Below are 12,633 nucleotides of genomic sequence, written 5' to 3'. Positions count from 1 at the left end.
TCGAAATCATTAAAGCAGTCGGCCAGAGATGGGCTCGAGCAATCATCAGCCCCGCCTACCAGGTGTGAGCTGGCAAGCATGCTATTTCTCTGCGCATGCGCCTTCGGGTCTCGCATGTGCTCCTGGGAGTTTGAGTTCTGGGATGAGGCCAGTGGCCGACTGCAATCCGCCTGTCTCAATTTCTCAGCGGCTTGTTCAGTCACGTCCTGAACCTCCATACCTTTACACATGGCGGGCAGTGCCTTGCTTGCCTCCCCCTTCCCCTTCTGGGAATCCAAGTCAGTTGGGTTACAGACGAAGTAACAGACGGATTGACGTAGACCTTCTTCTTCCCAGAATTCTTCAGGGCAGGTCACATGTTCTTCACCGGTAAGCCTCAGGCTGAAGTCTTCAGTGCTTGGACGTCTATCGGTCACGCCATTATCATCTTTGGGATTGAATAAGTCTCCTTGACGAACATCCAGATGGCCCTTTTCTATGAGGTATGAGCACGGGACAAAGTTAATTACATTGAGAAATCTCTGGATCCCCTCCCTGGCACATACCTCATCCTGGATGCCATCACCTGGAGTTTTACTTTCCAGATGATTATAGCCCCTCTCCGTCTGTTCTCTGAGTACTATAAGCTCTAGTGCTGGATTTTTCCCGGTGATATCAGTCTGCTTTGCTCTTTTCTTCCCCATGACAGTCCGGTACATGGTTTTCCGTTGGCTCCCTCATGCCGCAGTACTGCCTGTTGGGTTTGCGTCCACAGATTAATCTCAGGTTTCTGCCAAACTGATGGCCAGAAATCCTGTTGACTATGCCAGATGTGGATGCTAGGGGTCACTGTTGCCCCTTAAATCCAGCAGACAGACATGCAGGACACAAGATAAAAGCACTAAGAAGTATTTTAATTGATTTTCTTCCTTCTTACACTGCCCTCCAAGTACCACAGCTACTATAAACAGGTAAATAAAGCACCAATACACAATAAGCAATATTCTTCTCCTCCACAACTATCAGCAAGCGTTGTCCACCTCCTCCTGACTCAGGCTCTCCTGATGTTTTTTTTGCAGTCCTTTTTATTGTCCCCGACCCGGAAGTGCTTCTGCTCTTCCATCCATGTGATCTGCCGGCATTTCTGGGTCAGATGAAGAACTCAATTTTTTAATTCGGGGTACTTCGGGGCTTCCTTTCCTGTGACCTTCTAGTACTTTCGGGCTAAGTGAGAACCTTGTCTCCCAATGACCCACAGGGTCCCCTGGTGGCACCCACGGTACCCAGCAGGGCTGTGATGCTGAACTCCAGCGGCAATCCGGGGCACTGCTGCAGTCCAGGGAAGCTGCCATCTAGCGTCTTGGGGGAGGCAGTGTCCCAAAGTAGCTGCTTTCCCCCATCCTTCCAGTCTCTAGGCATCAATTACAATGAATATATATATATATATATATATATATATATATATATATAGTCAGTCGTTTTCCAACCCGCTATATCCTAACACAGGGTCATGGGGGTCTGCTGGAGCCAATCCCAGCCAACACAGGGCGTGAGGCAGGAACCAATCACCCAACCCACCACAGTATATATATATACTGTATATATATATTGTGAGACATGCCCAGATACCATCAGACAGACTCCTTGCTCCCCTTCCGTGGCCCTCTCCCGATCCAGGGCAGTTGCCCCCTTGTGGCCCGGAGCACGAATACGTCACCTCCCGGTCCCTCCAGGCATCCCGGCTGGGTCTGTCCCCCAACCTCCTGCGACAATCAATATATATATATAGATATATATATATATATATATATATATATATATATATATGTCCTGTATATATATATATATATATATATATATATATATATATATATATATATATATATATATATATGTATATATATATATATATATATATATATATATATATATGTATATGTTAGAATTAATGTGTGAAATTAGGCATTGTGTAAAATGCCTAAGAAATCTATAGAATGCCGAAAATGGGACATCAAAGTATGAAACGATCGAAATTTCAAACATTTACTAAGCATTCTATGCAATGCCAAAAGGCAAACTGACAAATTATAAAATATTTCCACTAGTGACCAATGTTTCCTCTAATTATTGTCATAGGTGTGCTGTATAATTATGCAATTTTGCAAAATATTTTATGACAAAATAAAGTATGTGTAATATCTATGTTCTTCAGTAGTTAATATTAGTTTATCAGCTGAGTGCACGGGAGATAAAATACAATGTGCAATTATATACAAAATAATGAAAGGCCAGGTCTTGTTTAAGTCTTGTTTAAGCTTTATTTTGTATTTCTTTTTTCATTTTCATATATTCTTTTCAATAAAGGCCTTTTCATGACTCTCTATTCATACTTTGCTTAAATAGTACCTGTATTTGTCATTCTGTATAATGCCTAGGTATTATATGCAATGCCTAGAGGAAAGTATATATATATATATATATTGTGAGATTGTGAGACACGCAAGGACACCACCACACTGAAACCACATCTTTATCAAAGTCACACGTTTATTTTTCTTTCTGCAAAACAGTCCCGCACAGCACACTGTGCTCCTAGCACCAATCACCTCTCCTCCGGGCTTCTCTCTCACTGTTCATGGGCTGCCTTTCCTCTCTCCATGGGAACTTCGTCCTGCTCCCACTCCCGACTCTAGCTCCCCGATTGTAGTGAGGCGGCCCCTTTTATGATGACCCGGATGACAATATATATGTGTGTGTGTGTGTGTGCGTGTGTGCATTTCTTTGGAACATCTTGTCCCACCTGATAATTTTGGGCCACATAGTAACACATATTTGTGTTTAAGTATTGGAAGAGTACAAGGAAAAATTGAATTTAATAGCATTTTTTGTCAAATTATTCATGTGATATCCCTTATTTTTTTCCTTTCATTAAAACTTCAAAAATGATTATACAAAGGCACTGAAGCAGTGATAATGCGCTCAAGGTTGAAAAATAAGACTGCAGGAAAAAAATTACAAAAATAGAACAAAATTTTTCTCCATTATGTTCTTATTGACATGACTGGAAAATGTATAGAACCACTGTTAGAAAAAGTGAAATCTGAATTTTGTAATATAACAGCAAAATTGTAATGAAAGGAAGACAATGTGTGACTTGAAACCTGAATTGACTTGTATTGTGTGAGAAGTTTGCTGCAAAACATAAGGAGAAATGTACATAAATATATAAATAAAAATAATTAACTTTTCAGAATTTCACACAGGTCATATCATATTTGACATTTTTAAATAAAAATTGAAATTAATAATTTTTACTTTTGGTAGAATTATCCTTTTCTTTTGCATTATGCAGTGAATTTGTCAGAATTACCTAAATTTAAAAGATTTTGGGCTTGATTGTGGAGTAGATTTAAAACTGAATAATCAAAACTTCTTAAAATGATAGATGATAAATGAAAGCAGAGTAATGATATTTTTTCATTTTGTTGCTGAATATATTTAAAAGGGTAAAAATAATATTAGCCATATGACACTAATTTAGGTGGAAGGAATAAAGAGAAAATAGATGGATAAAAAGACTAATGCAGTGATGAAAAATGGTGTATTTTATATTACAGTTACAGTGGTATATTGAAATGTACAGCTGCTCTATCCAGTGATGGTTGGGCTCTTGCTCCCTACAGCCCTAAGAATGGATTATAGTAATTTAGAGAATACATGAATGGATATTCAAAGTGATGCAGTGGTAGCACCACTGTCTTACAGTAAAGGAGACCGGGGTCATGCCCTGTGTGCTTCCTGCATGGAGTTTGAATGTTCTCCCTGTGTCTACTTAAGTACCATCCAGGTGCTCAGTTTCCTCCCACAATCCAAAAACATGCAGATTAGGTAAACTGGCATTGCTCTATTGGCCCTAATGAGTGAGATGGACTGGTGTCCTGCCCAGGTGTTGTTCCTGCCTTGTGCTCAGCTACCCTGCACCCTTGCCCTGTATAAGCAGGTTTGGAAAATGGAAGGATGCATGGAAATTATATTTAAATGTTATTTATTTATTTATTTATTTATTCATTTTTATAGGAGGTGTTTGCATTGCACAGTCACTGAAAATCCCCAGAGAACCCAAACCTGGTGAATTTGACAAGATAATTCAACGCTTAATGGAAACCTCAAATGCTCGTGGTGTGATCATGTTTGCAAATGAAGATGACATCAGGTCTGTGTAAATTTTTTTTAACATTATATAAACATCCAAAAACATAACTGTGAATTGGGATTTAAAATTTTAAGCAAAAAACTTGTTTGTTCTGTGGTGGTGACTTAGTTTGAGAGTTTGTATTCATTAGAATGACTAATGAACGTTTTGAAATCACTTCAGTTGTTCTGATTGGTGCCTCCTGATTTACCAGTACAAGAAACCCCCACATATGATATACCAATCTACTCGTGCTGATGTCTATTTATGCAAGATGCCAAGCTTTTTGGTCCTCTAGACCAGAGAAACACTCCTTTTTAAGTGATTTTTTGGACCAAAAAAACAATAGATGTCTTGTGCAAAAATGATCAGAAGGACTTGGTAATACTTGATCCCACATCAACTGACCCCAGGGGTTCCTCTTGTACTGGCATATGAGGGGAGAAAGTTACTCATTTTTACAAAACTTTGAAAAAATGGGGATCTGAGACTTAGGTATGTGCAGTGTCATTTTATGCTATTTTGAGATGGTGGATCACGAATATGATAATAGTTCTTAAATTTTATTCTTTACTGGTGGTCCTAGTCCTCTAAAAGCCACTCCCAGAAGGTTAAAAATGACAAATTTCAAACACTCGCATGTGGGGTTTTGTTTTAGACTATTTCGATGTCAGTGATTATGAATATGATGTTATTTTTGATTTTTAATCCTTTACTTGGGATCCAGCCCTGTATGGACCTCTGTCATGGGTGAAAAATGACAGGTTTCTGTTACAATCAATAATATTTAGGTTTTAAACATTTTAAGCACACGTTAATATTTTATATATTTACACAACTGTTCTTGCTTACTATGTACATCTTATGAAGTAAATCATTACATTTCTTATGACACCCCAGATTAGGGTGGTTCACGCTAATTCAAAAGTTTTTAAGTTTGTGATTAGGATTTCTTGTATTAAATGTTTGTTGATGTTATTTGTACATTATTTCTGGCTTCATGTGTTGCTTTCCTTTTTCTTTCTTTTTCTAACGTCTATATTAAATATCAGTAGTTTCTGCCAATTCCTTAGCAGATTATAAATGAAGTTTCAGCAAAGGTATAATAATTAAATTAGGTAACTATAAAATATATTTAAAACTACAATCATATTATTTTCCAGTCTTTGAAGACCATGTAAAATTTGAAAGCTACATGTGATTTCAGGAAGATCTTTAACTTAATAAATTTTATGTACTGCACCTGTTTTTTGGACTAAATGGCAGCGTTATAAATGTTTTTACTGTACTATTCTTTCAGTTAACATAATTATACCATAAACAATTCTACTTATTTTATGGAACTAATATTAGATTCCTGGAACTGATCCATCTTACTAACCGAAGGTTGTAAACCGGATATGGACGCAGGGCGCATTGAGGCGCACGCGCACTGCCGCACTGCACAGAAAACACAGAAACGAGAAGGTTGTAAACCGGATGTCACACGCACTGCCGCACTGCAACGAGCCCGCCACCTGTAAACTAGACTTGCTCTAATCCACTGTGCCAGTAATGTAGATCACATAACGGTCATTCAGTTTGGCGCCAGCGTCAAGTGCAGAGTCAAACGCAGCGGCGTCCACAGAGAAAACAAAAACGAGAGGATTCAGCGCATATGTGAATCACATTACAGTATTACAGTACGGAATCCCCAGACGTCCAAACTACACGGCGTAAACCGGATATGGATGCAGGGCGCAGGGCTGAACTTGCTGTGCTCCACTCTGCCAGCAGTCGGTGTCAGCAAAGGCAAGGAATCACGTCTCCACAAAACGAGACCGCTTTACTACAGATATGCGTATGTAATTAAATGACATTTCCCCAGACGCGCCCACCCTCCATGATATGTCATCCATCCACATATCGGACGGAACAATAACTGATTGCCAGTCTTGGATTTCCGATTCGCTGGCGAATCGCGGGCTTACTAGTACCAAAGAAAAAAAAGAAATATACACTGATCAGGTACAACATTAAAACCACTGACAGGTGAAGTGCATAATGTTGATTATCTTGTTACAATGGCACCAGTCAAGGGGTGGGATACATTAGGCAGCAAGTGACCAGCCATTTCTTAGAGGTGATGTATTGGAAGCAAGATAAATGGGAAAGATTAAGCATCTGACCAACATTGACAAGACCCAGATTGTAATGGCAAGATAATTATGTCAGAGCATTTCCAAAAGAACAGGGGCCTCATGTATAACGCCGTGCGTAGAACTCACACTATAACATGGCGTGAGCACAAAAACGGGAATTTGCATACGCACAGAAAAATCCAGATGCAGGAATCTGTACAAACGCAAACTTTCACGTTCTTCCACTACATAAATCCCGATCAGCGTTTAAAGTAACGTACGTGCACGCACCTTCTGTCCCGCCCCAATTCCTCCCAGAATTATGCCTCTTTGAAAATGCAAATCAATATAAATAGCCTTCTGTGAAAAGACAATGGGAAAAGCACGGGGGGAAATATAAGAATTTCAGCGAATACCAAGTGGAGGCAAAGAAAAAACGTACTATTTGTTGGTTTAAACAGTGGTATAATCAACAAAAGGAAGTTGATCGAGTGACAGAGTGTCGGAGAAACTCGAAGGCTCAAGTTCACAAAGTCACACAGTGCCCGAAATAAAAAAGAAATCACATATCAAAGTCGCAGTGAAAAGGCGAGTCGTAGCCCACCGTCTGAGTGTCATATGAAAGCATATTAGGGTACAGACAAAAAAAATAGACACACAGTGGGAAAAAAGCATGAAATGTCAACTTTAATCTCGAAATTTCCACTTTAATTACGTAGTTTATTTTGCCATTAAAGTAGAACATCATAAACTTCATCTTAAAATCGTTTAATTTACTAGTTTCTCAAATCCCATTGTAACTAAAGTGGCACATTAAATGCTTTGTTCTGTATTTGATCTTCTATGTGCTCTACATGTGTGAATCACTACCTGCTTCTTAAACGGGCTTTCTCTTTCTCCGACAGGACACATAATCCATTACATTCGTGATATTATAGCTCTCTGAATAATTAAAATACTGAGATGTATACGTGATATTTTTTTCATGATGATAGGAATGAAAGCATGTTATTAAACATGGGAACACGGTGGCGCAGTGCTTGTTCATGTCTCACACAAGAGACTTGCGGCGCCATGCTTGACCTTCGATGAAATAATTTATTATAGAAGTACTGTCTCTTTCAAACGTACTAACCTCCAATTCCTGTCCTTACTTTTCTTTCTCCAAAAACCCAATCGTCACACAATCAGCTATGTAGACGTGAAGTCATCTGTAAGCTTAAAATGCCGATTCTTCAAAACTTTTAAGGAACATTGAAATATCTTAGTACATGTTTAATTATTATATCTGTCTATCCTTCCAGTGTCGCGTCAGCACCAGCAAGAATACAACGCAATGCAGGAACAATCCCTGAACTAGTTAGCGCTGCGGCACCGTGTCCTCACATGTTTAATTATTAACAATACAGATTATTTAAATGAAGTTAAAGTTTTATCTGTATAATATAATCAACATATTTTGCTGCATTTTATCTTAAAAATGAATACCGTCATCATATGTAAGTACGCGCTTTATAAAGTGGCGCAGGTTGTGCAATATTATAACTGTAGTGCAAGTTTACAGTGAGGTAATTGTACTTATAAGTAAACAGTTCTACAAGGAGCACTTGATGGACTGATTGAGTGCGTTTAGAGTTCTTGGGATGAAACCTTTTCTAAACCGCGAAGTCCGTACTGGGAAGTCTCTAAAGCGTTTTGCTGTGGCTCAGGCAGCGTCTGCTTCATGCTGTGTACCGATAATTCTCTTTTTGATCAGCTGCTGCTGTGATTCCCCACTCAGATACAGTGATATAAATACTCCGAGTGTTGCAGTGAGAGTAATATGGAAAAAGATGATCTGCTGTGGCAGCCCTTAACGGGAGCAGCTGAAAGAAGTAGAAGATGCAGTGAGAGTTACAACGCTAAAGCAGTTATGGTATTTGGAATACTATGGCTATTCCCTGGACCATTATATTGCTGCAGGTTAATTACAATCAGATGCATTACACTAATAAACAATATGCAGTTAGTTTCAGTGTATTTATAAAGCCGCGTCAGGAATGTGGAGCTAAGAAAGAAAGGGTGACCACACAGGAACAGTAGCACTGCTTTGACGCTGGGTGCCGCCAGTCTGCAAAACCGAGCGGAGAAATTGCGTACGCCAAGGTATGAGTTACCGTGGAAATGTGCGTGGCTTTACGCCAAGTTTAGGTTTTATACATCGCGATTTGAGCGTGGAAACGGGAGTATGCAACATTTCTGTGCGTACGCACCATTTATACATGAGGCCCCAGGTCTTGTGGGGTTAGTAGTCTAGTGGTTAGTACTTACCAAAAGTGATTCAAGGAATCCAGCGAAAGGATCATAAATGCCCCAGGCTCATTGATGAAAGGTTGGCCTGTCTGGTCTGATCCCATAAAAGAGCTACTGCAGCACTAATTGCTGAAAAATGTAATGCTGGCCATGGGAGAAAGGTGTCAGACCATACAGTGAATAGCAGCTTCACACATATGGAGCTGCATAGCCACAGACCAGTCATAATGCCCAAGCTGACCCCTGTCAACCACCTAAAGTGCCTACAATGGGCATTTGAGCATCAGATCTGGATCATGGAGCAATGAAAGAAGGTAACTTGGTTTGATTAATCACATTTTCTTTTAGATTATGTGGTTAGTTGCATGCTTGTGCATCTTCTACTAAGAGAGGAAACAGCAGCAGGATGCTCTATGAGAAGAAGGCAAACTGGTGGAGGCAGTGGGATTCTCTGGGCAATGCTGCTTGGAATCCTTGGGTGCTGGCATTCATGTGGATGGTACTCTGATATGCACCACCTACTTAAACATCGTTGTAGGCCATGTATAGCCCTTCATGGCAACAGTATTCCCTAATGGATCCAATTCAATCAATCCAATCACGCATCTGTGGGATATGCTGGAAAAACAAGTCCAATCTATGGAGGCCTCACTTCACAGCTTGATGGACTTAAAGGATCAGCTGCTAACGTCTTGGTGTCAGATACCACTGGATGCCTTCAGAGGTCTTATGGAGTCCATACCTTGACGGGCCAGAGCTGTTTTGGAGACATTAGGGGGGGTCTACTCAATATTAGGCAGGTGGTTTTAATATTGTGTCTGATCAGTGTATACCTTTAAATATTTCGTGTCAGGGCAACTACTTTATTTCAAAGACTATTCACAGAATTCTCATGCAAAAGCAAAATGTTTTATACACCAGCTATCCATCCATCCATCCATTTTCCAACCCGCTGAATCTGAACACAGGGTCACGGGGGTCCGCTGGAGCCAATCCCAGCCAACACAGGGCACAAGGCAGGGAACCAATCCTGGGCAGGGTGCCAACCCACCGCAGATACACCAGCTATCTAGTGTTTATTTTTAAGAACCTAGATTTCTTCTTTGAAAATGGAAAATTAATTTTCTTGGCTATTGTCCAGTTATATTTCATGTTTTTGTCTTTGCATTCACTATTTCACTCCTTTTAATACATCAAAACCTTCACCATAGGGATGTGTTTTATCGATGCTGCTGAACAATTACACCAATGTTTGACCCAAGTACGGTACTAGAGGAGGCCTGATAATTATTTTATTTTTGTAGATCCCAGGTTGCAAACTCCTGCTGCTGTTAAAATGATGAATTTTTAGGAAAAATATATTCGCTAAGATTCCAAAGTCATTTTATTACCTACTGCAGAACAACTGTAGCAATATAATATTGTATTTTATCAGTCACAGTAGAATGTTTTTAGTTTTTCTTTGTTTATTAATTGTTTTTTTAGCTAACTGATTAACTAGTATTATTAATTAAGATAATGTTTTTAATTAATTATTCATTTATTTTCTGAACTGAGTGTCTGAACATTCATTTGCTCCTTCTTTTAAAATTTTCCTGTTTGCTTTTTCATTTCTTATTGTACAATACAATACAATTTATTTTTGTATAGCCCAAAATCACACAAGAAGTGCCGCAACGGGCTTTAACAAGCCCTGCCTCTTGACGGCCCCCCAGCCTTGACTCTCTAAGAAGACATGTCCACATTTTGGCATTCTATGGACCAGAAGAAAGGTCAGAGGGCAGAGATGGCCCAAGTGACAGCACAGCAGTTCTGCACTTTTATAGTGCATTCTGACAAACGCCACAAAGCAAATTAAATTATTATGTGCATATGCATTGCTCAAAGATTAACAATCAATGGCACCAAGAGGCTCAATTTGCTATTTTACTAATATTCTCATTTTTGTTCATAGTGAATCCATTCTTCCATAACTTGATTGCAAAAGTTAAAAAATTACCACATGCTTTATATGCTTTTCAGAAGAACCTTATTTCTCCACCTAGGTTTACCTATTATGCCATCTAGGTTTTCTTTGTTGCACAGTGAAGTGATCTAAGCTTTGTATGTGATGCAGAAAATGTGTATCAAGTGCATTTGTTATAGTGGTTTGCATTATTTATTTACTTTTGGTTTTGCATTTGTGTTTAGGTTTAGGTTGGGAATTGAAAGATATTTGAATGTTGTCAATTAAATTAGAGCTGAAGTAGCAAAGTAAAATATCTTTCACCTGCCTGAAGGATTTTTTGCATCTCTTTCCAGCATGTTAGTCTTGTTATAACTTGGCAGGCTGACATTTTTCTCCACCTGCTCAAAGCTTTTTTTTGGAAAGCTTAGGATCTACTTTCAGCAGATATTTTTGTCTTTTTATAAGCCGATATGTTTTTCATAGTACTGCAAATGTCTGCCCACATGCACACTTCAACCTGATCAGTTTCCAGAGATGCCTGGCACAGTGACTATAATGAAGGATGAACAGCCATGTAAACATCCTCTACTGGCGTAAATGTTGTTATCATCAACATTAAACCAATTGATAGTGTTACCTGTCTGATCGAAGCAAGAGCCTCAAAATGGATTTTGTAGTTTGTATCAGCAATTTGCCAATACTGGCAGATAAAAAAGCAATAAGACTAAACAAGCCTACATTGACACATACTGGAAGGAAGAAATATTATTTTGTTGTAGGATGAATATAATGTACTAATGGATGCTTTGTTTGAGTGAGTGGTAGAAATTAGTTAACCTCACCTTCAACTTTATTGTCATATGTACTCAGTACAATGAAAATCTTATTCTGCAACTCCTCCTGCAATAAACAAGAAAACACATCAATAGACAAGAATACACAAGAAAAAATAAAAACACTCAGGTGGAAAAGAAATGCAAAAACTAACAGAATTAAGAGTGCACGTGCAAATAAATAAATGATTCAGTGTAAGCTCTGTAGGTATAAGGTCTCAAGATGGCCTTTCATCTTCCAGACACAAGCTAGCCTGCAGTGCTGAGAAGAGGGGCAGTGGATGGGTTTTATTTACAAGCCTGATGGAGAAAACTGTCTTCCAGCCTTGTTGTTCTAGCTGTTATATTCTTGTAACATCTCCCTGATGGTAGCAGTATGAACAGTTCATGTTGTGGGTGGGTTATGTCCTTAATAATGCTATGGGCCCTCCTGTGAACTCTGGTGTTATAGATGTCCTCTAGTGCAGAGAGTGCTGTTCCAATGATATTTTGCATCAATTTTACCTCCTGCTGAAGGGCTTTGCAGTCCTATACTGTACTGTTCCCAAACCAGACAGTGATGGAGTAGTTAAGGATACTCTCAATTGTGCATCTGTAGAAGTTGCTGAGGATACTGCTTGGCATGCCAAACTTCCTCAGCCTTCTCAGAAAATGCAAACACTACCCGCCAGGTCTGTGATGTGGTAGGTCCAAGTGAGAGCCTCAGAGATATTAATGCCAAGAAATTTAAATGTGTCCACTCTCTCTCTCCACCTCAGTCTCTCCAATGTAAAGTGGTGGGTGCTGACCTCTCTTTCTGCATGTGTCAATAATCGTTCTCTTTTGATTTTTGGTGCTAGGAAAGAGATTACCATCCTGACACCACTTCACAAGGCCAGTCACCTACCTCCTGTACACTAACATGTCACCCCCAAAAATTAGTCCAATGACGATAGTGTCATCCGAAAATGTAATAATACTGGTGTTATGCTGGGAAGTAACACAGTTAGGGGTAAAGAGTGTGTACAGCATGGGACTCAAAACACATCCTTGTGGGGTTCCTGAACTTATGATTATTGTTTTGGAAATGGTCTTCCCCAGCCTGAGTGATTGGGGTTTACCTGTTAAAAAGTCCAGGACCCCATTGCAGGGAGTAGGTGGCACATCTAGAGTGGAGAGCTTGTTGGTGAGCTTAGCTGGTATCACAGTGTTAAAAACTGAGCTAAAATCAGTAAACAGCAATTCCTTGTTCTCTAGGTGTGTAAGAACTGTATGCAATGCTTTGCTAAC

The 12,633-nt window shown here is 39.4% G+C and overlaps 1 protein-coding gene across 3 annotated transcripts in view; it reads left to right on the top strand.

The window, feature by feature from the left end:
* Nucleotides 1-12,633, top strand: part of grm8a (glutamate receptor, metabotropic 8a) — a 1,035,294-nt gene that overhangs the window by 556,681 nt on the left and 465,980 nt on the right. For all 3 annotated transcript variants that reach the window (XM_051931014.1, XM_051931013.1, XM_051931020.1), the window contains exon 3: nt 4,057-4,192. In XM_051931014.1, coding sequence (XP_051786974.1) covers nt 4,057-4,192 — 136 coding nt within the window. The remainder of the gene's footprint in view (nt 1-4,056; nt 4,193-12,633) is intronic.

The sequence above is a fragment of the Erpetoichthys calabaricus genome, chromosome 1 (genome assembly GCF_900747795.2).
Source record: "Erpetoichthys calabaricus chromosome 1, fErpCal1.3, whole genome shotgun sequence".
In the NCBI taxonomy this organism is placed as follows: domain Eukaryota; kingdom Metazoa; phylum Chordata; class Cladistia; order Polypteriformes; family Polypteridae; genus Erpetoichthys; species Erpetoichthys calabaricus.
Note: the sequence above shows the minus strand (reverse complement) of the source record. Positions and strands in the feature narration are given on the sequence as shown.